The 23,934-nt window shown below is 40.3% G+C and overlaps 1 protein-coding gene across 5 annotated transcripts in view; it reads left to right on the top strand.

Moving 5' to 3' along the window:
- Nucleotides 1-23,934, top strand: part of LOC101164596 (phosphatidylinositol-binding clathrin assembly protein) — a 152,813-nt gene that overhangs the window by 23,919 nt on the left and 104,960 nt on the right. For all 5 annotated transcript variants that reach the window (XM_011487631.3, XM_011487630.3, XM_020711723.2 and 2 more), the window contains one exon: nt 12,906-13,048. In XM_011487631.3, the coding sequence (XP_011485933.1) occupies nt 12,906-13,048 (143 nt within the window). The remainder of the gene's footprint in view (nt 1-12,905; nt 13,049-23,934) is intronic.

Below are 23,934 nucleotides of genomic sequence, written 5' to 3' on the forward strand. Positions count from 1 at the left end.
CTCCACAACAGAGCTCAAATCAAAAGGTGCTGTTGCTTTAAATCAGGGGTCGGGAACCTTTTTGGCCAAGACAGCCATAAACGCCACATATTTTTAAATGTAATTTCGAAAGAGCCATACAATAATGTAGTGTCTCTTTCCCACACTGAGGCATGGAGACTTAACCTCATTTAAGGTTCTTTATTCTGGTTACTGCAGACCGCAACAAACGCCGTACAATTAATTCAGCAACTCCTCAATCTCTCCCGCAGAGACGAGAGCACTTCTCCCAACTTTATATTCGCTCCTGCCGCGTCAGCCCTCCCATTTCCCTTATTCGGCCCACAGCTGAACCCCATTGGTCCAAACTACCTAACAACAGGCTGAGCGACAGAACTGAGAGCCAATCAGATCTCTGCTTGATGCGTTCATGAACTCCAGAACTTTTAACGCGGCCCAACAGTCATCCAACTCAGTCCGCGACAATATGTTTAAAACTAAATATACAAATGAATGTGTGCATTTGATGTAAATTCAACACTTTTAAAGTACAATAAGTCTGTGGATTCTTTTTAATAACATTGTTATGCTTTTGCTAATAAATGATGAGTATTTCTCGTGGTAGTTTTGCTGATGGTCTAGTCTGGTTGATACGTGGTGAGTTTCTGCTTCATGCAGGCGTTGAGACTTCAAACGTGATCGTGGGTCTGAATGTTCTGTAGATGTGACAAAGACTGATCACATGCAGACGTGGAGCCAAACACACACTCACACGCTGCAGTGAGTGACGGGCAGCGGGTTTTATGTTATTACAATCCCTGCGCGTTTCACCTGCTGCTGGACCCCTCACCCCCACCCTCTGGTTTCTTCCTCACACATCCCGTCCCCGCAACTGCGCGCTCTTTCTCAGAGACGGGAGCGTGCAGTTTTGGGCACGGCAATTCACAGGTTTCCGGCTGGTACAAACTCTGTGAAATAATAGATAATAGTAAAGTGACAATGCTGGCGCAGATTTTCTCTCCAAGCACCGCTACTACTGCGCGCCTCTGGCATCGCATTGCGCCCGAGAAGGACTGGTCTAATGAAAAAAAAAGTATAATTAAAGATTTGTCTGCGAGCCACATGTGACCATCAAAAGAGTCATATATGGCTCGCGAGCCATAGGTTCCCGACCCCTGCTTTAAATGGATCTCTCAGCCAGTCATATTGAGCCCTGTCGTCTGGGAAAAATTTGAGAAAGAATCCTCGCAGGGAAGACATCTACAAAGTGAATGTTCCTTTATAAAGTATAAATAAATTAAATAAAGTATCATTCACGTTGTATGTTCTCAAACTGTGGGGTGCGCCACCCTGGGGGGGGGGCATTACAGCCATTATACAAACGTTGAACCTTTCCTGCTTTGTTTTCCGACTGTGGTCGGAAGACGCAGGACGCAGGGGAGATCTTCTCCAGGGCCGAAGGCTGATCTTCCTTCGGGGTTCACTTCCCCATTCGAAACCCTCAGAGCCTTTCCGAGTGGGTTAAGCCACAAACAGTCTCAGTTCTTTAAGAGGAACTTTCTTTATTACCGTCGGACGTGTTCTTCCCCCCTACCTTCCTGCAGCACGAGCTGAGATCCACCAATTTCAACAAACTTACAAGTTCAACGGATGCAAGAATTGTGAAGCTTGTACAAAATAACGGTCCGATATTAAAATGTCACTTGACCTATTAATGTTTTTGATTAGAATAACTTTTGATTTGATTGATTTGATTTTCATTAAATACGACCTCCTAATGCAGTAAATTCAACAAATGACCATTTTCAGATTTTTGGAATCCATCAAATGTTGTGGAACTCTGTTGTGCATAACATGGAACAGTGAATTTTAAGGTTTTTATTTTTGAAGAAATACTCTAATAATATGTTATTGTTTGTTCAATAACATTTGATATTTACTCTAATGTTTAGTGGTTTGAAAATTATGCTGTCATTTGCATTGGGTATTTAGAAATGTATTCGAAAAATAGTATTTGCATATTTTGGACCCCAAAAACAACCCATCAATTTGTGATGAATGATTGCTAGTATATTTGATAATGACACAAAATAGAAACCTAGTTTGTCCTCTTAGTTTCTTACATCTTTCTTCCTCTGACTTGATTTATCACCTTTTTTTCCTCCACCAAGTTGACTCATACTTGAACTGCGAACCCCCCTCGTTCAGCTGTTCATGCTTACCAACAAAACAACCATAGAGAATTGACCATACCAGCACAGAATATTGGTACATTTCTTTCTTTTTTTTTACCCCAAACAGAAGCAGCAGCACAGAATATTGGTACATTTCTTTCCTTTTTTTTTTTTTTTACCCCAAACAGAGGCAGGCAAACATGCAGTTTTATTATCAGATACAAAGAGTGACTCTTGCAGCTCCCGCACTGGTCTCTTGGTACCAGCAACACTCCACTCGGTTGTTTCAGCTCAAGGGGTCAGCAGTGGACTAGTAACAATAGACCTCAGATCAGATTAGAACAGAGAGGGTCACTGTCGAGAATAAGATCACATTCACTGAGAGCCAGTTCCTTCCACATGTGTGGATGTGAGGGTATGTGGGCTCCCACACAGTTAATTTATTGTTTAAGGCAGCAAGGCTATTTTGAAGATGGGAGGTTAACAGATAAGTGCTCGGGATTCATACAAGGAACCCCCAGAGAATGCAAAGGAAATGTCTTTGAAAATCTGCCTGCAGAAACATTAGGTTATGCTTAACATCTTGGATTTCTCTTGGATCTAAATAGTCATTTACTCATTTTTTGGCAATACATACATATTTAACATTAATGTAAACATTAAAAAAAAAAAGAAATCCACTTTATAATTTTGCAAATAACTACAGTTTTTTCAAGTAGTTGGGTTTTACGCATGTTGCAGAATATTGTTTTACTGTTTTTATTCTAAAATTATGTCAGGGAGTTGACAAAGAAGTTAGTCAAAGGGTTGTTTTGTATAATGAATTAAGTGTTTATCGGAGGACAATTTTTTCTTAACGAAGAGGCTAGAGAAGGATTTTGTTCTGGACTCGGAATTGGGTTAATCTAATTTCATCTAACACAAAGGTTCTACATAGTTTACAAAAACGTCTAATACCATTTTTTTCACAACCATAAGGCGCAATTAAGTCTTAAATTTTCTCCAAAATGTCCGGAGCACGGTGCGCCCAATGTGTTGTGTGACTTTTGTAAAGAGGACGTAGGAGAAGACAGCGTGAGAAAGGTAAGGAGGGAAGTGTGGACGAGAAAGACGACACACCCCTTAATAGTACAAAGTGCAAGTATGTGCATTATGCAGAACAACATCGTATTGGAAACCCTGAAAATGCTGCATGCAAAGCGACACGCTTATGAAGCCCAGTTTAAACCCCAAATCAGCTACATTGAGGAACGTAGGAATAGAACAGCAGCCAGAGAATTCAAGATTAATGAATCTATATTTCGTAAGTGGAGGAAGCTGGAAAACGAACTCACATCGACACATCATCAAGAAGACGCAGCTGAGTTTACGTGTAAATAAGGCGAGGTAGCCCGAGTTAGAAGACCGATTTGAACGACCCATCTCACACAAAGACTCCTCTTCTTTCTCTTTCGGCTTTTCCCATCAGGGGTCGCCACAGCGAATCATCCTTTTCCACCTCACTCTATCATGGACATCTTCTACCCTAACATTAGCCAACTTCATGTCCTCTGTTAAGACATCCATGTATCTCCTCTTTGGCCGTCCTCTTGCCCTCCTGCCAGGCAGCTCCATCTCCAACATCCTTCTACCAATATATCCACTATCCCTCCTCTGAACATGTCCAAACCATCTCAGTCTGGCTTCTCTGACTTTGTCGCTAACACGGGCAACATGAGCCGTCCCTCTGATGTACTCGTTCCTTATCCTGTCTAACCTGGTCACTCCTAAGGAGAACCTCAACATCTTCATCTCCGCTACCTCCATCTCAGCCTCTTGTCTCTGTCTCACTGCTACCGTCTCTAACCCATAGAGCAGAGCTGGTCTCACCACTGTCTTGTACACCTTTCCTTTGAGTCTTGCTGACACTCTTCTGTCACACAACACTCCTGACACTTTCCTCCACCCGCTCCAACCTGCCTGCACTCGCCTCTTCACCTCTTTTCCACAATCCCCATCACACTGAACTGTTGACCCCAAGTACTTAAACTCCTGCACCTTCTTCACCTCAGCCCCCTGTAACCTAACGCTTCTACCTTGATCCCTCTCGTTCAGACACATGTATTCTGTCTTACTACGACTGACCTTCATGCCTCTTCTTTCCAGAGCAAACCTCCACCTCTCTAGCTGTTCCTCCACCTGCTCTCTACTCTCACTGCAAATTACAATGTCATCCGCAAACATCATTGTCCAGGGAGATTCCTGTCTTACCTCGTCTGTCAGCCTGTCCATCAGCATAGCAAACAAAAAAGGACTCAAAGCTGATCCTTGGTGTAGTCCCACCTCCACCTTGAACTCCTCTGTCTGACCTACAGCACATCTCACCACCGTCATACTTCTCTCATACATGTCCTGAACTACTCTGACATACTTCTCTGCCACTCCAGACGACCTCATACAGTACCACAGCTCCTCCCTCGGCACCCTGTCATACGCCTTCTCTAAATCTACGAACACACAATGCAGCTCCTTCTGACCTTCTCTGTACTTTTCCATCAACATTCTCAAAGCAAAAATGGCATCAGTGGTGCTCTTACGGGGCATGAAACCATACTGCTGCTCACAGATCTCCACCTTCTTCCTAAGCCTGGCTTCCACTACTCTTTCCCACAGCTTCATTGTGTGGCTCATCAACTTTATTCCTCTATAGTTGCTGCAGTTCTGCGTGTCACCCTTGTTCTTAAAGATTGGAACCAGAACGCTTCTCCTCCATTCCTCAGGCATCTTCTCACTCTCTAAAATCCTATTGAACAACCTTGTTAGAAATTCCACTGCTGTCTCTCCTAGGCACTTCCATACCTCCACAGGTACGTCATCAGGACCAACGGCCTTTCCGCTCTTCATCCTTTTCAGAGCCTTCCTAACCTCCTCCTTTCCAATCTCTGCTACTTCCTGCTCCACAACAACCACATCTTCCTCCCTTCTTTCCCTGTCATTTTCCACGTTCATCAGCTCCTCAAAATACTCCTTCCATCTTTTCTGTACACTCTCCTGGGTTGTTAGCACCTTTCCATCTCTGTCCTTAATCACCCTTATCTGTTGCACGTCCTTCCCATCTCTGTCTCTCTGTCTGGCTAGCCTGTACAAGTCCTTCTCTCCTTCCTTTGTGTCTAACCTGTCATATAGCTCATCGTAAGCCTTCTGTTTGGCCTTTGCCACCTCTCTCTTCACTCTACGCTGCGCTTCCTTGTACTCCTGTCTACCTTCCTCAGTCCTTTCTACATCCCACTTCCTTTTAGCCAACCTCTTCCTCTGGACGCATTCCTGTACTTCCTCATTCCACCACCAAGTCTCTTTACCGTCTTTCCTCTTTCCAGATGACACACCTAGCACCTTCCTACCTGTTTCCCTGATAATCTCTGCTGTAGTTTCCCAGTCATCTGGAAGCTCATCCTGACCACCCAGGACCTGCCTCAACTTCTGCCTAAATTCCTCACAAGTTTCTTCATTCTGTAGCTTCCACCACTTGGTCTTCTTTTCTGTTTTCCCTCTCTTCTTCTTCCTGACCTCCAGAGTCATCTTACACACCACCATGCGGTGCTGTCTGGCTACACTCTCTCCTACCACCACTTTGCAGTCATTAACCTCTCTCAAATGACCTCGTCTACATAGGATGTAGTCCACCTGAGTACTCCTACCTCCACTTCTGTATGTCACTCTATGTTCCTCTCTCTTCTGGAAGTAAGTGTTGACTACAGCCATTTCCATCCTCTTTGCAAAGTCCACCACCATCTGTCCCTCCAGATTCCTTTCCTTCACACCAAACCTCCCCATCACCTCCTCATCACCTCTGTTGCCCTCACCAACATGCCCATTAAAGTCTGCTCCAATAACAACTCTCTCTCCTCTGGGAAAACTCTCTATGACCTCATCCAACTCACTCCAGAATCTCTCCTTCACTTCTAACTCACAGCCAACCTGTGGCGCATACCCACTGACTACATTCACCATCACCCCTTCAATTTCTAACTTTAGGCTCATCATCCTGTCTGAGACTCTTTTCACCTCTAGAACACTGTTTACAAACTCCCCCTTCAGAATCACTCCTACCCCGTTTCTCTTCCTATCAACACCATGATAGAACAGTTTGTATCCTCCTCCAATACTACGTGCCTTGCTGCCCTTCCACCTTGTCTCCTGCACACACAGTACATCTACCTTCCTTCTCTCCATCATGTCTGCCAGCTCTCTGCCTTTCCCTGTCATTGTGCCAACGTTAAGAGTCCCTATTCTCAAACCTATGTTCCTGCCTTTTCCCTTCTCTCTCTGGCCACGGACCCTTCTGCCTCCCCTCTTTCTTCGACCAACAGTAGTCAAATTTCCACCGACACCCTGTAGGTTAACAGCATCGGTGGCGGTCGTTGTTAACCCGGGCCTCGACCGATCCGGTATGTCTAAAGTGTTGTGGATGATTCGCATGGTTATTTTGGCAATTTTTACGCCGGATGCCCTTCCTGACGCAACCCTCTCTATTTATCCGGGCTTGGGACCGGCACAGAAGTAACTGGCTTGCAACCCCTGTGGCTAGATTCCATCTCACACAAAGACACGTGAAGGAAATGAACTCGGCGTTTGCTGTCATTCCGGAAGGATTGCAAACAAAAGTTTTCAAAAAACACAACACAAATGTTTTCAGGTGCGTTGTCTCATCTAGCTTTTCCCCAATGTTTGATTTTGCATTCATAAGTTTCAGTTTAGTGTGACATATCTGCCATCAAACAGCCTGCTGATTGGTCTAGATTCTATCCAATCAACTTTGTCTGTCTCGCATTGACGGTGTCTTGAAGCAGACATGGACTTTGGACTGGGTTCTGTACAATCAGGATTCTTCAGTCTTCAACCATTCTGGCCCGTTTCTATCTGAGTAAAACCCAGAAGGAGCAGCAAAGCCACACATAAAAAAAGTTTTTTATATTTTCATGTTAGTGTACCGACCAGCGTGTTTAAAAGGTCCACTGGAGAAAAAAACGTCTGAGCTCCGACTCAGACAATTAAGATTTGTATCCAAACTATAGTTTTTGTCATAGATAAAATGCTGCAATATAAAGAGAAAATTGCATTGGTTCATGAGAATTTTATTTTTTTCAAGTTCTTATAAATAAGAAACCCTTTGCAACACAGGATCATCTGCTGAAGCAAATTTACTCAATAAAAAAATTGACACTAAAAGTTAAATATGCCATTTTCTTCTGCTAAATACATTAAGTCTACTTTGGTGAGGCATCATTCTTATTACTCCTGGTAATCTATTCCAAAACATTGTTGTTCATCATAAGATGATGTGCTTTAAATCTTTTTTAAAAATTTTAAATGGCAGATCTCAAAGAAAATCAAAAATATTTTGCTGCAGAGGATTCACAGATCAAACACCGGCTTGTTGATTTAATGTCAGCAGATAAACTTTACAGTTTATTTTACAGTTTCAGGAAATCCTAAGCCAGAAATCCACAAATTTTGAATAGATAGAAATTAATGTTAAAAAAATTGTATGATTTATTTTTAAATTGTTAAAAATACATTTTTCTTCAGCCAAAGAGCAAAATTGAGGGTCAATAGAAACGGTTTGGTTCCTTAGCCTTGGTAGCAGACTCCATGTTAAATAAATATGGCAATTTAATTGGATAAAATCTAGACCCGGGGTCACCAACCTTTTTAACTCTGAGAGCTACTTCATGGGTACTGAGTCATATGAAGGTCTACCAGTTTGATAGGCTCTCCTGAAATAACAATTTGGTCAGTTTGCCTTAAGATATTTATTTTATAATGATTAATTATCTCATAAATTTGAAAATATTCATCACTTTAATGATTTCTCACAATAATTATCAACAATGATAAAAAGACAGGAAACAAATATCAATATTCAGACCTTTTTTAATCTCAGTAATTGTTACCTTTTCAGATGATTCCTTACATCACTACATTTCATAGGAAAAATGTCCCATTTTACTATGTTGCACCATGTTTATCAATAGCCATCGTTTTGGCTCATGGTTTTCTCTGTAAACAGCAGCTTTATTTTTCTGTGGAGTCGAAGTCTCTGCTTCCGTTTACACACTGGCTCTTTTCTCCCCAAAGAAACTTTCTAAATATGTTTTATTGTTTGGCTTTGTGTGGTCTGATGTGGCGAGCTCTTTCAAAATAAAATTTCCTTCAGGGTCAAAAAATAATCAAAACAGAAATAATCTGTTATTGTATTTATTTGTTTTTTCTCTCTATGGCTGATTGAGAATTGCATATTACTTCAAATTATGACAAATAAACTTTCCATGTTGAGCAAATGCTTTGAAAATAATCTGGTTGTTGTGTGACTGATTACAGGTGTTTTTAAAAATTATTGTGCAACTCTATTTTGATAACCAGTGTAACATGCTCATTCAGTTTTATCGGGTAATGCCACTCTTCTGTTAGTCTAACGAGAAGCTACTCTCTTTGGTTACCAGATGTGAGAACCAGCAGCACATGACCTTTTTATGCTGATGAACAAAGCATGAACAGTGAGTGGTGATGATGAAAGTAAAGATGAAGGAATGGAAAATGTTGGTTGAGTAATTAAAAAGATTTGTTGCACTTCACCTGTTTAGCGGTGTGTCTGTATTGATGTTTGTGCTCGAGAGGCTCACTACATGCAGTGAATGCAGCGAAGGGAGACACTCTTTCAATAAAACCAGGGGACCTGGACACATGTTGATTTATATCGATCCCCATTAATGTGGAGAACAGTGAAGAGTGACTTGAGGCCAAGACCTTTGAGATTAAGGATTGTTTTTTATGCATTAGGTAATTTGGAAGCCTAATGATACTACATAGATTTTCTGTCTACATGTGTGATCTGTACAAATGTCTAAAATAAGTTATTTCATTAAAATAAGGCATTAATACAAATCATACAAATACCATACATACTTTTTAACACGGGTGTAGATTTTTGCATAGAAAATAATCAAAAATGATTTGTTGCAAAAAATCTTAAGTGCATTACTTTGAATAGTCTCTTTAGTCATTATTTGTTCAGTGAAATGGGACGTCCTGTCAGTACAGTAATTGTTTGATTTTTGATTTGATTTAAAATGGTTTATTTCATCAGGTAGACATTCATACAAGGACTTATCAAACTTGGGATAGTTAAGCATAAAATTAAAAATTGCTCGAAAGGGAGTGGAAGGACGCAAATTTATATAATCCAACCCCTGTTCTACTGTAACCATTTTTATTACAGGATTCTGCATATAGCTAGCGCTATTAGCATTAGCAATGCTAACTCCAGCTCCATTTAGCCTTGCCTGAGGTTTGATCGGTAATCCAGTGAGAATGACATTATTCATCCTCGCTTCCACTAGTTCCAAGAGAGGAGTTAGCTTAGCCTGGATGTCGTTCACTCGCTCCATGAAAGGATGCAACGTAGCTTGGATTTCGTCAAACATTCTTTTAAGGCATTCTTTACATTCTTTAAGGCTGTTGCTTGGTTTTTCTTAGGGGTCATGGTCAGCTCTCTATTTTTTGGAGAAAATCAACTTTTAAGTAACTTGAAAATAGTTGTATAGCCGCCATGAGCCACACGCGTCCGTGCTGTAACCCAGAACCGGAAGTGTTTGACTTACATTAGATACTTATTTTATGTAGGTTGACTAATTTCACATATGTACACCATGCTGTGGGGGAAAATCAGATTTCTAAATGTCTACTCACTTGACACACAGAGCATAGACTGGTTCTGTTCACCGACAGCGTAATCAAGCTGTATAGACATATGTGATGTAAAAACTTCAGTTTCTCATTTCCTTTTTATGGAATTTTTGCAATGTACTATAACATATAAAGTGGTACCTTGCTATAAAGCAATTGACCTTTTGCAGCCTTGGAGCTTGCAGATCACAGAACATTGTGTTGTGCGTCCTGACTGGACGAGGGCCCACTTTTTTCAAAATATAATATAAAACATGCAGCACAATATGCAATGTGTGACTCTTAAGTTATCTTCATACTGCCATCAGCAATTGATTTGATTTGATTTGAAATGGTTTATTTCAAGCAATTAAGTAGAAATAATACACAAAAGCAATATAATCATCAGGTATACATTCATACAGTAACTAATCAAACTTAGGATAATTAGACATATTAATAAATATTGCTTGAAAGGGAGTGGAAGGAAGCGAACTTATATAATCCCACCCCGTTATACTGTAACCATTTTATTACATGATTTATCAATATCCGGTTCTTAGCTTTTATCGGACAGAATTAAGAATCATAAGGTATCGATAAAGCACATGCCAAAGATGAATTACTTAAGTATTACGCCAAAAATAACTATTTTAGAAATAAACATGGCAAATGCAGATATATATGCAGATTATATTACTTATAAAAGTCATTTATATGAATAAAACATAATACTATATCAGTAAAGTAAACACAACACTGTTTCAGGAATTTTCATAGCAAAATTTCATCAAGTATCAAATGTTAAAAACATGTGCAAAATTATGCTACGTTAGGAAAGATTTTTAAATCAATTTATCAATTTTTGGAGCAAGTGAAGTAATATCATTAAAAGTCAATCAATTTAACAATATTCAATAAGTGATTAATCATTTGTTTTACTTTTTTTTATATTTTTTTTAATTTATTTTTTTATAATAATGTAATAAAAAGGGTCCATAATCTGTCGATTGTCCAAGGTTGGTATTTCTTCTTCTGCTGAATGACAGCTGATCTTCTGGGTTCAAAACAGTTAATAGTTCTCTTCGATGTTATGTCTGCAGACATTAGATTCAGGTCCATATCCTTCTTCAGCTGGTATCAGCTGCGGTGAAAGTTGAGGTCAAGTTGTCTGCAGGTCAGAGCTCTGCTGTTATTCAGGTGACGTCAGACGATGGAGAAAGTGATGAATCCACGTGTCATATTTCTTGAAATTATTTGGCTCTTTGGTTTATTACTCCATGTTGTTTCAGAAGACCGTGATCAAACACTTCTCAAAGTCCTTCATGGTGTTCACAACCAGAACCTTGGCCCGGTCCAGTGGACCGATCGGTTTGACGTAAATCCTGCAGCCTTTATACCCAAGTGTTCTCAATCTGCTTACGCTTCCTGAGAAGCCATGCATGTTTTGAGATTTCAGCATTCCTTCTGGTCAGATGGTCGCTCAGATAAGCAGCCGAACCTTTCAGGTGTTTCCTTTGGGTCATCAAAACTAGCTTGTGTTTGTGATTCACAAACCTGATGAGGATCGCTAGTATATCTGTCTCCTTCCTCCTGGGGAGCAGGGGGCAGGTCTCGATGGTATTGAGATCCAGGGAAATCCCTTTAGATGTGAGAAATGTTTCCATTTGGTGTACCAGAGACTCTCCACCGATCTCCGTATTAGCACTGCTAGCTACGCTGGCGCTAGCATTAGCAGTGCTAGCTCCTGCTGTTAGCTTTGCTCGAGGCTTGATTGGTACTCCAGTGAGAATGACATTATTCATCCTTACTTGCTGTTCCACATCGTCAAGTCTTTTCTCCAGAATCTCGACCCGGTTTTCTCGTTGCTCGTTTTGAGCCCGAAATCTTCGGAACTCTTCCATCATTTCCCAAAGTGGCGTTAGCTTAGCGGACACTTGCTTCATAAAACTTTCAGTGTTTCTTGAATAATGTCAAGAGACTTTTTGAGGTCTTCGTATTCCTGGGTTTTATTCGGGGGCATGGTCAGCTCTCTTTTTTGGAGAAAATCAACTTTTTAAGTAATTTGAAGATAGTTGTATTCGCAGAGAGGCGCGCCACGCGTCCTGCTGTTTAACCCGGAACGCAATGTGCGTTCAAGTGACCACTCTTAATGAACATTATGTAAACGTGTGTAAATCCGCGCTTCCGGCTTCCGCGTTCAAATCTATTGTGTTCACGTGTAGCTACAAAGGTTTCTATGACGATGCTCAGGCCCTATGAACAAAACGTGTGGCCATTGAACATGTGTTGAAAGTTAAACCAGGTGTAACTTTGACACCTGACACAGAAGTGTTAACCATTTAAAAATTGATCATGGAGTAGACATAATTGCTTTTGTGCCCGGCTGGAATTATGACACAAAGTCTTTTATGTATTGTAATAGAGCTGTGAAAGAAAAAGATTGGAGGAAGATTCATGAGATATGTGCCATTTTGACATTTTGCACCATGCCTCTACCAACTGTTGGTGATAGTAAACATTTTAAAAACAGGAATAAGCCCCTGTCTGCTTGTTCAGTGTGCTCATTCAAGAACAAGAACTCCTTCAAGAATTTAGCACGTTCTGAAAAGCGCTTCTAACGACTGGTGTGAACAAAGCTTTACACTGGCAATTTTTTTCCCTAATGAAATTCAAGGATTCTAGGAAGTCCTATTGTCATGTATTGGTAATTTTAATAAAATTATTTTGAGGTCAAGATAGAGATAGATAAAGGATTAAAACAGTAAGGCAGTGTATTACTAACGACACATACTGTGTAATTGACCTGTAAATCCAAACCAAGCACCTTTGAAAAGCTCACTTGTCTTGAAGAAAATGTAAAAAAAAGGATATGGTCAAAACATTAAGGAAAAGCTCCTCGAGAAGCTCTTGCAATAGTTATTTAACCACAATACACTGTCAACTTGTTCTTTTTAACTTCTGGATATAACTAGTATTGAAATGAGTATGCTCTGTTTTATTTGTTCTTTGCTGCTGTTTGACTGTTTTTGTCTTTTTATGAACCAGATCTGATCCACTGCACCAATGAGATGAACGTGAACATTCCCCAGCTGGCGGACACGCTTTTTGAACGCACTGCCAACTCCAGCTGGGTGGTGGTCTTCAAAGCCCTTATTGCCACCCACCACCTCATGATGTACGGCAATGAGGTAGGAGACGCACAAACCCTTCAGAGCAGTTGGTGCAACTGCTCTCATCAATAAGTAATATTATTACTCAACTCTGTCTGGCACTTGTGTTCATCAATATAAACACACATTTGAATCTTTTATTCATGCCCACATTGCTATTACAATAAACAGTAGGATGATCTGAGGGTGACAAAAGCATATGAGATACAAACAGGATGTGGTACAACTGATGAATAAAGATTGGACACAAGGCATGAATGATTGAAATGAATTGCAGAGAAATTAATTGGCAGTATGAGCTGGAGGGAAGATGAGCGAGAAGGGTGGAAGCAAATGGATAATCAAATAAATGAGCTTAGAGACATGGCTGGAAACTGAAAGAGTAACAGCCTCTTTGTGGATTTCCAGACATTTTTAGAGACCTGTTTTATGACTTCTGATCAGGACCCATGTCAGCAAAAAACAAAATTTACATGCAAAAGTGCAGTTTCTGAAAGGGAGAAATAAGATTGGAAGACTTGGTCTGGATTTGAACTTACGATCTTCCAGTCATGGGGAGGACACTCTACCGCAAAATTAATTCATCCTATGTTTTTTTTTTTTTAATGCTTTTTTTTAAAAGTTTATCTGCTGACATTAAATCAACAAGCCTGTGTGTGATCTGTGAATCCTCCACAGCAAAATATTGTTAAAAAGTTTGATTTCCTTAAGATAAAAAAAGGCTTAATTTTGGTCCGATTTTAAAAGGAAAAGACTCTGATCATCACAATAAAAGGACCCAGGCCGTGGTATTAATGTTTGTGATGAAGTGATGAAAGTGCAACAGATGAACAACATTTCAAACTTTTTTATAAAGAAATACGTTGTTATATAGAAAATGCTGTGCATACCTTATGCATGATTGGGATTTTATTCAAATCTACTCATAGACTGAGATTTACACAAACTCCTTGTTTATAAACACTCCGTGTTTATAAACGGGTCAGGTGGGTAGCTGACACCACCGCAGAGGGTGTGGGAGGCATTTGCCTCTATCAGAAGGACTCTGGACCCCCGGGAAACACCGGGCAGGCAGTTGTCTGTACGTCACATGTCCCTGTCCGCTCGCACGGGGCTCATCTCCCCATAAAACTCTCTGGTCCGCATTCACAGCCGCAGACACGGCCCCTCCGCGCGCTCACGCTGCGTCCTTCCTTCTGCCCGCTTGCACATCCCTCCTCTTCTTCTTTCTCTTTCGGCTTTTCCCATCAGGGGTCGCCACAGCAAATCATCCTTTTCCACCTCACTCTGTCATGAACATCTTCTACCCTAACATTAGCCAACTTCATGTCCTCTGTTAAGACATCCATGTATCTCCTCTTTGGCCGTCCTCTTGCCCTCCTGCCAGGCAGCTCCATCTCCAACATCCTTCTACCAATATATCCACTATCCCTCCTCTGAACATGTCCAAACCATCTCAGTCTGGCTTCTCTGACTTTGTCGCTAACACAGGCAACATGAGCCGTCCCTCTGATGTACTCGTTCCTTATCCTGTCTAACCTGGTCACTCCTAAGGAGAACCTCAACATCTTCATCTCCGCTACCTCCATCTCAGCCTCTTGTCTCTGTCTCACTGCTACCGTCTCTAACCCATAGAGCAGAGCTGGTCTCACCACTGTCTTGTACACCTTTCCTTTGAGTCTTGCTGACACTCTTCTGTCACACAACACTCCTGACACTTTCCTCCACCCGCTCCAACCTGCCTGCACTCGCCTCTTCACCTCTTTTCCACACTCCCCATCACACTGAACTGTTGACCCCAAGTACTTAAACTCCTGCACCTTCTTCACCTCAGCCCCCTGTAACCTAACGCTTCTACCTTGATCCCTCTCGTTCAGACACATGTATTCTGTCTTACTACGACTGACCTTCATGCCTCTTCTTTCCAGAGCAAACCTCCACCTCTCTAGCTGTTCCTCCACCTGCTCTCTACTCTCACTGCAAATTACAATGTCATCCGCAAACATCATTGTCCAGGGAGATTCCTGTCTTACCTCGTCTGTCAGCCTGTCCATCAGCATAGCAAACAAAAAAGGACTCAAAGCTGATCCTTGGTGTAGTCCCACCTCCACCTTGAACTCCTCTGTCTGACCTACAGCACATCTCACCACCGTCATACTTCTCTCATACATGTCCTGAACTACTCTGACATACTTCTCTGCCACTCCAGACGACCTCATACAGTACCACAGCTCCTCCCTCGGCACCCTGTCATACGCCTTCTCTAAATCTACGAACACACAATGCATCTCCTTCTGACCTTCTCTGTACTTTTCCATCAACATTCTCAAAGCAAAAATGGCATCAGTGGTGCTCTTACGGGGCATGAAACCATATTGCTGCTCACAAATCTCCACCTTCTTCCTAAGCCTGGCTTCCACTACTCTTTCCCACAGCTTCATTGTGTGGCTCATCAACTTTATTCCTCTATAGTTGCTGCAGTTCTGCGTGTCACCCTTGTTCTTAAAGATCGGAACCAGAACGCTTCTCTTCCATTCCTCAGGCATCTTCTCACTCTCTAGAATCCTATTGAACAACCTTGTTAGAAATTCCACTGCTGTCTCTCCTAAGCACTTCCATACCTCCACAGGTACGTCATCAGGACCAACAGCCTTTCCGCTCTTCATCCTTTTCAGAGCCTTCCTAACCTCAACCTTTCCAATCTCTGCTACTTCCTGCTCCACAACAACCACATCTTCCTCCCTTCTTTCCCTGTCATTTTCCACGTTCATCAGCTCCTCAAAATACTCCTTCCATCTTTTCTGTACACTCTCCTGGGTTGTTAGCACCTTTCCATCTCTGTCTCTATCCTGTCAGCACTTTGGTGAACCTTGTTCTGTTTAAAGTGCTTTATAAATAAAGTTGAGTTGAGTTGAGTTGAGTCCTTAATCACCCTTATCTGTTGCACGTCCTTCCCATCTCTGTCTCTCTGTCTGGCTAGCCTGTACAAGTCCTTCTCTCCTTCCTTTGTGTCTAACCTGTCATATAGCTCATCGTAAGCCTTCTGTTTGGCCTTTGCCACCTCTCTCTTCACTCTACGCTGCGCTTCCTTGTACTCCTGTCTACCTTCCTCAGTCCTTTCTACATCCCACTTCTTTTTAGCCAACCTCTTCCTCTGGACGCATTCCTGTACTTCCTCATTCCACCACCAAGTCTCTTTACCGTCTTTCCTCTTTCCAGATGACACACCTAGCACCTTCCTACCTGTTTCCCTGATAATTTCTGCTGTAGTTTCCCAGTCATCTGGAAGCTCATCCTGACCACCCAGGACCTGTCTCAACTTCTGCCTAAATTCCTCACAAGTTTCTTCATTCTGTAGCTTCCACCACTTGGTCTTCTTTTCTGTTTTCCCTCTCTTCTTCTTCCTGACCTCCAGAGTCATCTTACACACCACCATGCGGTGCTGTCTGGCTACACTCTCTCCTACCACCACTTTGCAGTCATTAACCTCTCTCAAATGACCTCGTCTACATAGGATGTAGTCCACCTGGGTACTCCTACCTCCACTTCTGTATGTCACTCTATGTTCCTCTCTCTTCTGGAAGTAAGTGTTGACTACAGCCATTTCCATCCTCTTCGCAAAGTCCACCACCATCTGTCCCTCCAGATTCCTTTCCTTCACACCAAACCTGCCCATCACCTCCTCATCACCTCTGTTGCCCTCACCAACATGCCCATTAAAGTCTGCTCCAATAACAACTCTCTCTCCTCTGGGGATACTCTCGATGACCTCATCCAACTCACTCCAGAATCTCTCCTTCACTTCTAACTCACAGCCAACCTGTGGCGCATACCCACTGACTACATTCACCATCACCCCTTCAATTTCTAACTTTAGGCTCATCATCCTGTCTGAGACTCTTTTCACCTCTAGAACACTGTTTACAAACTCCCCCTTCAGAATCACTCCTACCCCGTTTCTCTTCCTATCAACACCATGATAGAACAGTTTGTATCCTCCTCCAATACTACGTGCCTTGCTGCCCTTCCACCTTGTCTCCTGCACACACAGTACATCTACCTTCCTTCTCTCCATCATGTCTGCCAGCTCTCTGCCTTTCCCTGTCAGTGTGCCAACATTAAGAGTCCCTATTCTCAAACCTATGTTCCTGCCTTTTCCCTTCTCTCTCTGGCCACGGACCCTTCTGCCTCCCCTCTTTCTTCGACCAACAGTAGTCAAATTTCCACCGACACCCTGTAGGTTAACAGCATCGGTGGCGGTCGTTGTTAACCCGGGCCTCGACCGATCCGGTATTAAAGTGTTGTGGATGATTCGCATGGTTATTTTGGCAATTTTTACGCCGGATGCCCTTCCTGACGCAACCCTCTCTATTTATCCGGGCTTGGGACCGGCACAGAAGTAACTGGCTTGCAACCCCTGTGGCTAGATTCCCGCTTGCACATCCCGACGGTATTAAAGGCACTATGATAATCAATTTGCACAAAAAAACATAAAACAAATGTTAAACTTGCTTTTCTTAAGAATAAATGTTCGATTTCTGTATTGTAAACGTATGTTTCTGTAAAATTGAGAAAATACAGGCCCTGCTGACTGCAGCTGATGACATGCATGGTTAAATATGTTTTTAAGCTGAACGAATGAAACTCTATCTTACGGTTTCAGAATGAATTTCTAAGTCAGGTTTTTATTCTGAGCAAGTATCGGTGAACCCTGGTCTTGTTGCTGCCCCATCTCTTCACTTTTTTGCTTGAACTTTTTAACCCTGATGACTGGTTAGACCTACCGGTGATCTGCACTCATTTGCTTTTCTCTGCAACTGTCAGTCTGTAATAGGATCCAGAACTTGACTGCTGACTTTCTTCCAGTTCCTTCAGGCATTCTACTTAAACAGAAATGCATTATGAGATGGGTCTTTCATCTGATTTCATCTGTTTTTTAATTACGGTTTTCCCTTGTACAATATACATACTATAAAGTCTCTCTGGTAAGCTTGTCATTGCTCCCATGGACTCAACATCTGAACTGCCAATCTGGCCTAACTTTACTTAATGTAATAGGTTTATTCACCTGTGTCCATCGCTACTTCACTTTTATTTGGATCACTGATATTTTACAGCTATATAGACAATGCCAGTAACATTGCAATGTGAAGCTTTACATCTTATTTGGACAGTTATGTACCCCTTTTTACATTCACCATAACAGTTCAGTTTTACTCTGTCAAACAAAACTTACAACTGATCTGTTTGAGCTTTCCCATCAGTTATAGTGTTTGGGTAACACTTTATATTAAGATTCCTTAACAAGCTTTGTTAACACATTAACAAGCATTATAAATGAATGGGTGTTAGTAATACATTTATTAGTACAATAAGTCTAATAAGGTTTATTAAATTACTTAGTTAACACATTTACAAGCATTATTATAATGTTTTCAAGATGCTAATGATGCATTTATTGATATTATAGGTGCCTAACAAATGTGTCAGTGTTAATAAGCTTAATAAGATTTATTAACAACCTTTGTTAACAAATTAAGAAGTATTATTATTGTTTGGGGTTCTAGTAAGATATTCATTAGCATTATAGATGCCTGACACAAGCCTAAGTGTTCATAAACTTTATACGTTTTATTGACTAACTTAACAAATTAATAGGCTTTATTAATGTGTCAGATGCTAGTAAGATATTTATTAGCATTATAGATGTCTTGCAAACACCTGAAAGTGTTAATAAGATTTATTAACGGTCGGTCCCGTATGCGCTCCATTTTCTTTGCGATCAGGCGTTCATTCCGATTACTTTTGCCCATGTAAACGCAGCTTTTGATTCCTTTCAGAATCAAAGATGGGTCGTTAGCGTGTTAGCTTTAGCATGGCTCCTGTAGGTTTATTGTCTTCGGTCTTCAAAAATGACTGGCTTGTGCAACTTTCTAGTGGACTTCGAAGCAAGGCAACAGTGGTTGAATGCAGTTGGCATTGAATGCAGAGAACTGTCTCCTGGTGATGGGATTTGCAATGAATGTTTCACTCAGGATAGATGCTAATACTTTATCCTTATTAGCTTTGATGCTACAGTCATCCAACACCAGTCTATATGTTTTTTCATTTTTTTTTATTTGTCTGAATTAAATTATTATATATCATTTACAGAACGATTTGTGTAGGTTTAGTCTGTTTAAATGTTATAAAGTTCTTTTTACAAGCTTTATGCTTTGTGGTTGTTTGTGCTAAAAACCGTCCTCACTTTAGATGAGGTGCTGCAAAACAATTAATAAACTGTTAAAGTTAATTAATAAATTTGTAAAGCTTATAAGCAGTTTAGTAATATGGAATTAGAAGACAATGGTCTGACTTTAGATGTTAATAAATCTTATTAACACTTTCAGGTATTTGCAAGACATCTATAATGCTAATAAATATCTTACTAGCATCTGACACATTAATAAAGCCTACTTCTTGTTAAGTTAGTCAATAAAACTTATTAAGCTTATGAGCACTTAGGCTTGTGTCAGGCATCTATAATGCTAATAAATATCTTACTAGAACCCCAAACAATAATAATACTTCTTAATCTGTTAACAAAGGTTGTTAATAAATCTTATTAAGCTTATTAACACTGACACATTTGTTAGGCACCTATAATATCAATAAATGCATCATTAACATCTTAAAAACATTCTAATAATAATGCTTGTAAATGTGTTAACTAAGTAATTTAATCAATCTTATTAGACTTATTGTACTAATAAATGTCTTACTAACACCCTATAAATTAATTTATAATGCTTGTTAATGTGTTAACAAAGCTTGTTAAGAAATCTGAATATAAAGTGTTACCCAGTTTTTTTCTTATTGAGTTGTCTAATTTTTGTTTATACACCCTTTAAATTGTATTTTAACCATTTTAATTGTACAGTCACCTATTGTATTTAAAATACAATAGGGAATGATGGGAAATGAGGCTAGGCTTGCTCAATAAACTCCTGCCGCTCTACAGAAAGTATGTCCTAAAAAATGACAGTTTATTTAAATTTTTTCCTAAAAATTGTAAAATCATTATAAAAAGGCTTGGGGACACTAGAAAAACTTAAAATAGTTTAAAAGATGGTTGCCGTGGGACTTAAAGAACCCAAATTTATACCATAAACCTCACCTCAATGGTGTCTCGTCTTTGCTTTTCTTGACTGTAAGACTTACCAACAGAAAAATATCGGTTTACCAGTTAATTGTCAAATGTCAATCAACCTTTTTTTTTTACTGTCAAAATTCATGAAATCAAGTTGAGCAATTTTTCTATTGAAGTTCGTTCATTTGTTTTAGTATTTTCTTTGCACATAAAGGTGCACACAGTTTCCACCTTGTGTTTATCTTCCCGAACTTCTACTATTGAAGCAATGGTTGTTGTTTTTTTATGGCATCTTGTGCAGTTTTGTGAAAGAGGGGGAAAAGCAGAGTGGGTCAGAGCTGGATGCTAGAAGCACTACTGTATCTTCTACTCAGTTTCACAGTTGGAGGTATGAGAGGCAGGAAGAAGCCCAGATTTTTCTTCATCAATATTGCATGGCGTTGTTATTTAATATGCTAACATGAAACCTCTTACAAGCTGAGCTGATCCACACACCCTTACCACCACCACCTCCTATCTACATCTTTTGTTTGTCATCTGTCTTTAGTTCACTTTATTCTATGGCAAAATCTGATTCTATACCCACAAGAGAGCCATCATCCTCTTAGCTGAATAGTGTGGGGCTCAGCGGGTTTCAGTCTGCCCCGCGCCTTTTCCTACATTTTTTTTTTCTTTCCCTACTACATTCATGCATATTATACAAATTCTGTCTTTGTTTTAGAGATAGAAAAACAGGCTTTTCTTTTTTTATCATAAAAGTTCATGACAACAGATGACAAACACAAGACAGCTTGAGAGCTCTAAACTCAATCTTTGACCAATTTAACTATCCTTACCCAAAGTTCATTTCATCAAGTAAATAAACTGTTTATGTCTAACATTTATTCTTAGATGTTGAAAAAATAATTTGTTTGCTACTAGTCAGCTAGACATTTATTAATTTAAAAAAAATGGCATCAATTTCCACTACAAATATAGTGACTTATTTTTATGTTAAATGTAAAAGTATTATAATAGTTAGAGCTTAAAAAAACTTGTTTTGTCTTTGAATTACGATATTTTAGTGGTTAATCACACAAAGCAGAAGAAAACATTCATGTATGGATCAGTTTGCTGATATTCTCAGGAACTTCAAAGTTTCTGTTCCAATGTGCCTTTCATGGAAGCCAGCATATTTGCTTCATTACCAAATGACCAGAGGCATGCCACTGGCAGAGTTTTAAAATTAAATAAGCCAAATCTTTGTTTACCCCAGCACAAGAATGCAGATTGAACAGTGTTTGAAGACACGGATCAAACAAAACATACCCAAATAGCACAATTCTCTAAAGATTAAAGCTTTTCTTTTAATGGAAGGCAGCTGTGCCCAAGCTATATGTTACCACTTTTAACCCATTGATATTCATGCACCTAGAGAAAAATGATTCCTCGCTCTATCCACTGTTACTGATAAATTACTTTAAGGTGACAATTGGAAGTTAGAGACTAAAATTCAAACATTTATATATCATGGCTATGTACTCTGCAAGTCAGCATTAAGACCAAGAAGTAGCAGCAGACATTTTCTCAATAGGTGATGTGCAAGTTTATGTGTGGTCTCTGGAGATACAGTTGAAGGTTTCAGCCATTTACAATTGAAACAATGTCATAATACCAAAATAAGACCCAGCAACTCATTGAAATTTGGTCGGATGGAATGCATGCTCTTTAAAAACAACTTGTAACATGATCCACATTGCTTCTCACCGTTTTCCCGACAATCTACAGTGAGGCAAAAAAGTATTTAGTCAGCCACCAATTATGCAAGTTCTCCTACTTAAAAAGACAGAGGCCTGTAATTGTCTCTTGACGACAGTCTGAATACAGGCCAAACATAAGGTTCAGGACTCAATCCGGACCAAATTAAGCAGACTTGATCCGGACCAAATGATTTTTCCAGTCTGAATACACCCTTAACACACACTGTACACACTGGGACAAATATCGGCGCACGTTATTCGCCAGCGTTTTTCAACACGTTTTTTGTGTTCACACCCAAGCGACTTTCGCTGACTATGAGCCGAGTGAACATGCAAATTCATTCCCTGACATTAGATGGCGCTTAATGTAAAACAGAAATACCCCTGTACACAAGGTGGCGCTGCGCAACTTTACGCTTCTTAAACTCGCTTTTCACTCAGAAGAAGAGAGCAAGTATTAACACGCTTTTCAGAATCATACAAAGAAAACATGAATATTTCAAGCACCAGTAGCTCCAGCTCCAGTTCCAGCGATGAAGAAATTGTTCAGTTGAATGATGAAAGACGCTGGAAAAGACGCCGATTTTGGGTACATCCCATAGTTACGAAAAGAGAAGAACATGGGGAGTTTATCGACTGGTACAAGAGCTGAAAATGTATCATGAGCGTTTTCGGGGATATTTTAGAATGTCCGTCCTTATTTCTTTGTGGCAGTGTAGACGCTACTTGGCGTATATCTTCTACGCCGTTACGTATGTGTGCTCAGCATGACAGTTTCGTGTTTGAGCGCCCCCAAGTTGTGTTTTACTGAAACTTCAGAAGCTCCAGACGCGTGTGCAAAAGCGCCATTCTCATTGGTCGTATAGTTTTTGACGCGGTGCTTCAAACTAAATAAACGAACCCGAGGAGTTTTAAAAAAAAAAGACACTTTTACGCATGGTGTTTTTCGCGTCGGTGTGCACACTCACATTGGTTCCCTTTGTTTAGTCACGAGGCGTTAAATGTCGGCGAATATCGCGCGCGAAATTGGTCCCGGTGTGAACAGGCCTTCAGAATAAAACTCTTGGATGAGTCAAAGTTTAGAAAAAAACTTTTTGTCCATACCAATGTGCTCAAGTCGACAGCATTCAAGAGGGTGTTGACTAGCCTTGTTAAATAAAATATCTGTCCAGAAATACTAAATAGCTTTTAATGATCAAAATTACAGAAACCCAGAGATTCTAACCTCAGCTGCTGAAAATGTCTCAGTAACAAAATATAATTTTAAAGTAGCAAAGTATATCACAACATTGTATGTGTAAATTATTGTATCTTTGATTGCCTTTCTCTAGACTTTGTCCTCTCATGATTTATGTTGGGACATGGTAAGACACAAATGAAACTGTGCCTTTTAAAAATGTTTAGTCCGAATAAAAAGCATAATGTATTGTTTTTATAGAATTAAAATATTTGTACTGTGGTGTTAATGTAAAGCAGGGGTGGCGAACACGCGGCTGTCGAGCCGCATGCGGCTCTTGGCCAATGAGCGTGCGGCTCTTTGCGTCTCATCATATTTTCTATATACTGTGCCTCATTTCATAATTTTTTCCCTCTTAAAACACACTCAAACCACCAGAGGGTATTAAAAATAATTAATAAATAATAATAAAAGTAATTTGGCGGTGTGCGTGTTTGATGCTGCTCCCGACACATAGATAAAGATTTCATGTGCGTGCAGACTGTTACCGTCATGGGCAAAATGGTGAAATTCAGAGTATAAAGATGAACACAGGACGTGTCTGGAAGAACGGTACGATTCTTACTTTTTTACTGAACGGAATGGCAAGTCACTACGTTGATTATTATGAGCTTTTGGAAGCAGTAAAATTGTTCATGGCAGAAAAGAAGAAAACGTATCCCGGAGAAATTTAAAAACTCCTCCTGATCAACACAAACCATCTCCTTTATGAACAAGTTGAAGCTTTTCAAAGTGCACATTCAAAACAGCCATCTTTCCTTCTTTGAGTAGCACACAGCAGAAAGCTGCAATCCACTTG

This window comes from Oryzias latipes, chromosome 18, assembly GCF_002234675.1.
Source record: "Oryzias latipes chromosome 18, ASM223467v1".
NCBI lineage: Eukaryota > Metazoa > Chordata > Actinopteri > Beloniformes > Adrianichthyidae > Oryzias > Oryzias latipes.